We start from the raw sequence: 3,290 nt of genomic DNA on the forward strand, positions 1-3,290 counted from the left end.
AACAGTTTCCGTTTGATTTGATTTCACTTCACTGTGTAAACAAATAGACTATTAAAAAAGGCTTGACTCTTCCAAAACATTCTAAGCTAAAAGACTATTATTTATAACACTCAATTCCTCTCATTGGCCAATCAATAGAAATTGAAAACAAAATCTCACAAAGATAAACTGAGACCTCCTTGGATAACTATAGCTAACCCAACCAGCATATGGATTTTCAACACTTAAAACACGTTAACAAAAATAATTCTAATGAGACACTTCAATATGAAATTGCAATTTGTTCACCAACAAAGGATCCCAAACCAAATAATGCATTAAGAAATAAAGATTGATTATATAACATAAAAGATAACCATTTTTCTATATCAAATAAATCCTTAACAAAGTGAAAATGAACTTTGTTACATCAAAACAAAATGGCAATGTTTCTCACTTAAGTAACATAACTTGTGTGCAACAAAATATAACTCTTGTTCTTTCTTTGGAAAATGAATAGAAGGGTCTCTGGATCTACATGCCTTCAACCACACTTTTGACATAATAATTCTATCAAATCATAAAGTTTGAGTTACTTTCTCGACGAACAAGTTACAAATAAACATTTGATATTAAAAAAATATGATAATATAATCCAACAATTGCTGGCAATGTCCTATTTGTTTAAAGCTTTTCAGGAGAATTCTCTTTCATTCTTGACTCTTCTGTATATAACTGCTTCAAGTGGAAGACCTAATACGATAATTCAAATATGTTTTTTACCAGTAAATGAACTAATGTTGACAGAGAATTTCTTACACCACTCAAGTATGCATTGGTGCTCATTGTTTAACAACTGAACCAAGATGTTCAAATATTCATCCTCTAGTCTGGTGGTATCCACATTTTCAATTCACTTTTTCTATTTTATACACATGACTTGATTGAAACAAACAAATAGATCAACCAACAAAGCTAAAAAGCATATAATTCTGACTCCTATTCATTGAAAATAAACAGCAGAAAGTGAAAACCAGAGTGAGAGAGAGAGCAGCACCAGGATGAGGGGAAGAAGAAGCTGCATTAAGCTGCCACAGAGCTTAACCCTCTTATTCTTCCGACGCTCCATCACCAATTTCATCTTCAGATCCTCAATCTCCTTCTCCTTCTTCAGTATCTCTTCCTCTAACACCGTCTCATCCTGTTCACAGCAGAAGTGTTAGTAAATACTATCATAGAATAACAATACCCAACAAAGTAAAACCATCTCTAGAAAGATGACAAACCCACCCTCTATATTATCTATAGGATCAAATCGTAGAAATCACACACTCATATTCCATAAATACAGAGAACTAAATACTTTACTTTGTAGTGAAAAGTGGGTTAACATTTTTTGTTCGGTCAAAAACATGTATCTATCTCAGTCAAACATATATCAAGCCATTGATGATAATGTACCTTGTTCTGAAACGTAAGCCGGCGGTGACGATTGGAGGAGCCTTTCAACCTCAATATGAGATGAGCGGCTTTTGCAGATTGAATTGCGAGTTGCGATTTCACTGTTCCATCCATTGGTTTGCAATCTCTTCAGATGACTACTTCAAATCCCTATTTGAGCACAGCGACATAACAATATCATTAGGCATTAGGCATAGTACATAATTCATATAGCAGAAACAAAGCCACACAAAGAAATGTATAGTGATTGCAAAATTCTCTCACTGCTGGAAGGCAAACACTCGTGAAAAACAACGAAATTCAAACTCAAATCTAAACATATTGAAAGAAAACAAAAGAAAAAGATCTACAAATATAAAAAGCAAAGAAACTTACCTGGGGCCGAGATTATTGGACGCCGGAGACGATGAGGGAGGAGAACAAGTCGACGGCGACTTCGGCGAGAGACGATGAGAGAGAAAGGGACGGTGGTGAGTGGCGAGGGAGTGAGATAGGAGTGAGGTGGTGGTTTTTATGGGTGGAGTAATTGAAGAGGTCACGTGTGCTATGCACGTGATGTTTTGGTTGAGTTTGGAGGTTGGTTTTTATGTTTATGGGTTGATGGGGTCATTTTCAAGGTCAATTTTGAGTAAAATCAAGTGTTAGGGGTGATTTTATCTGCAATGATTAAGGCAACTAAATCAATAGTTCTCTGCATCTACTTGGAAGTAGTTTTAAGGCAAGACCAACGTAACGTCATTGCTGCATATATATATATATATATATATATATATATATGCCGTGAGACTCCATGTAAACTTTCAACCCGATTTCAATTAATACCCTATTTAGTCGTGTGTGAACAGTACCACGGTATATATGTTGTGCACTGTTCACACGGCAAAAGCTTTTTTTTTAATATATATCATATTTTTAAAAATATATATATTTATATCTTATATATATATATTAGTATTATTTTTGTCTATATTTTATGTTGAGTTTTTTAAATTATAAATACACATGTAATTTAATTTTCAAAATAAAATTTCAAATGCATTAATTGAACACTTGTGGGACAAATATAGTATCGGAAAATTAGTTTAATTTAATTAATATTTCAAGGGTGTGTTATATTTAGAGTTAATTGAATGTATTTTATTTTAGTAGTGTAATATTTAAATAAATAAATAATAAAATAATAAAAAGAATATTCTATTTTATTAAAAAATAATATAATAATAAAGAATATATTTTTTGTGTTATGGTTAGAATGAAAAAACAATATGGTGCTAAGATTCATTAGTTTTAGTGTTGGTGCAACACCATATATAGTGTATGGGTCTCCTTGCAGCTAAGGAGGTAGTTTTTTAGTCATTATAGCTACTTGGAAGGTCTTACTGACAGCTACTTGGAATGTCTCACTCAGCATCATATACCCTCAGAGTGAATCTCAAGCAAGATTACTTGAAATTCTTGAACTCGACTAATCACTATTTTGGAAACAATCATTTTATAATCAAGGAAATGTCCAATCACAAATTTCTTTGCAATAACATCCTCAGACTTATAGTTTCAGTCTATAGATTTCTACAATTATTTAGTCGTCTTCTTCGTATCATACACTTCATACAAAGAACTTTCTAAGCCATTCATTACATACTTACGACAAAGAAAATCATATTCGATCCAAGCTTTAACAACACTAATGACTTGGATATCATCCTCATCTTCTTTGAGCTTTTGTTCATCATCAGTCACAAATCTCGTAAAAGTAAAATTGAAGGTAGTCAGTTAGATAGAACATCATCTTCTGCGACCACCTCTTGAAATTCTGTCAGTTGAATTTATTAGGTCTTTCCCAGATGCTC

The 3,290-nt window shown here is 32.8% G+C and overlaps 1 protein-coding gene across 2 annotated transcripts; it reads right to left on the reverse strand.

Annotated features, from left to right (window-relative positions):
- Positions 1 to 317: 317 nt before the first annotated feature.
- LOC133831635 (uncharacterized) lies at positions 318 to 1,973 on the reverse strand. 2 transcript variants are annotated; one of them, XM_062262004.1, is made up of 4 exons: positions 1,816 to 1,973; positions 1,441 to 1,590; positions 1,037 to 1,180; positions 318 to 549 (listed from the first exon to the last, which is right to left on the reverse strand). In XM_062262004.1, the coding sequence occupies exons 2-4, from the start codon at positions 1,552 to 1,554 to the stop codon at positions 514 to 516; spliced, it is 294 nt and encodes a 97-aa protein (XP_062117988.1). In that variant the 5' UTR covers positions 1,555 to 1,590; positions 1,816 to 1,973; the 3' UTR covers positions 318 to 513. The 2 variants fall into 2 exon arrangements, with proteins under 2 accessions (XP_062117988.1, XP_062117987.1); XM_062262003.1 differs by lacking the exon at positions 318 to 549 and having other exon boundaries at positions 791 to 1,180.
- Between the last annotated feature and the right edge of the window lie 1,317 nt (positions 1,974 to 3,290).

Source organism: Humulus lupulus, chromosome 4 (genome assembly GCF_963169125.1).
Source record: "Humulus lupulus chromosome 4, drHumLupu1.1, whole genome shotgun sequence".
NCBI lineage: Eukaryota > Viridiplantae > Streptophyta > Magnoliopsida > Rosales > Cannabaceae > Humulus > Humulus lupulus.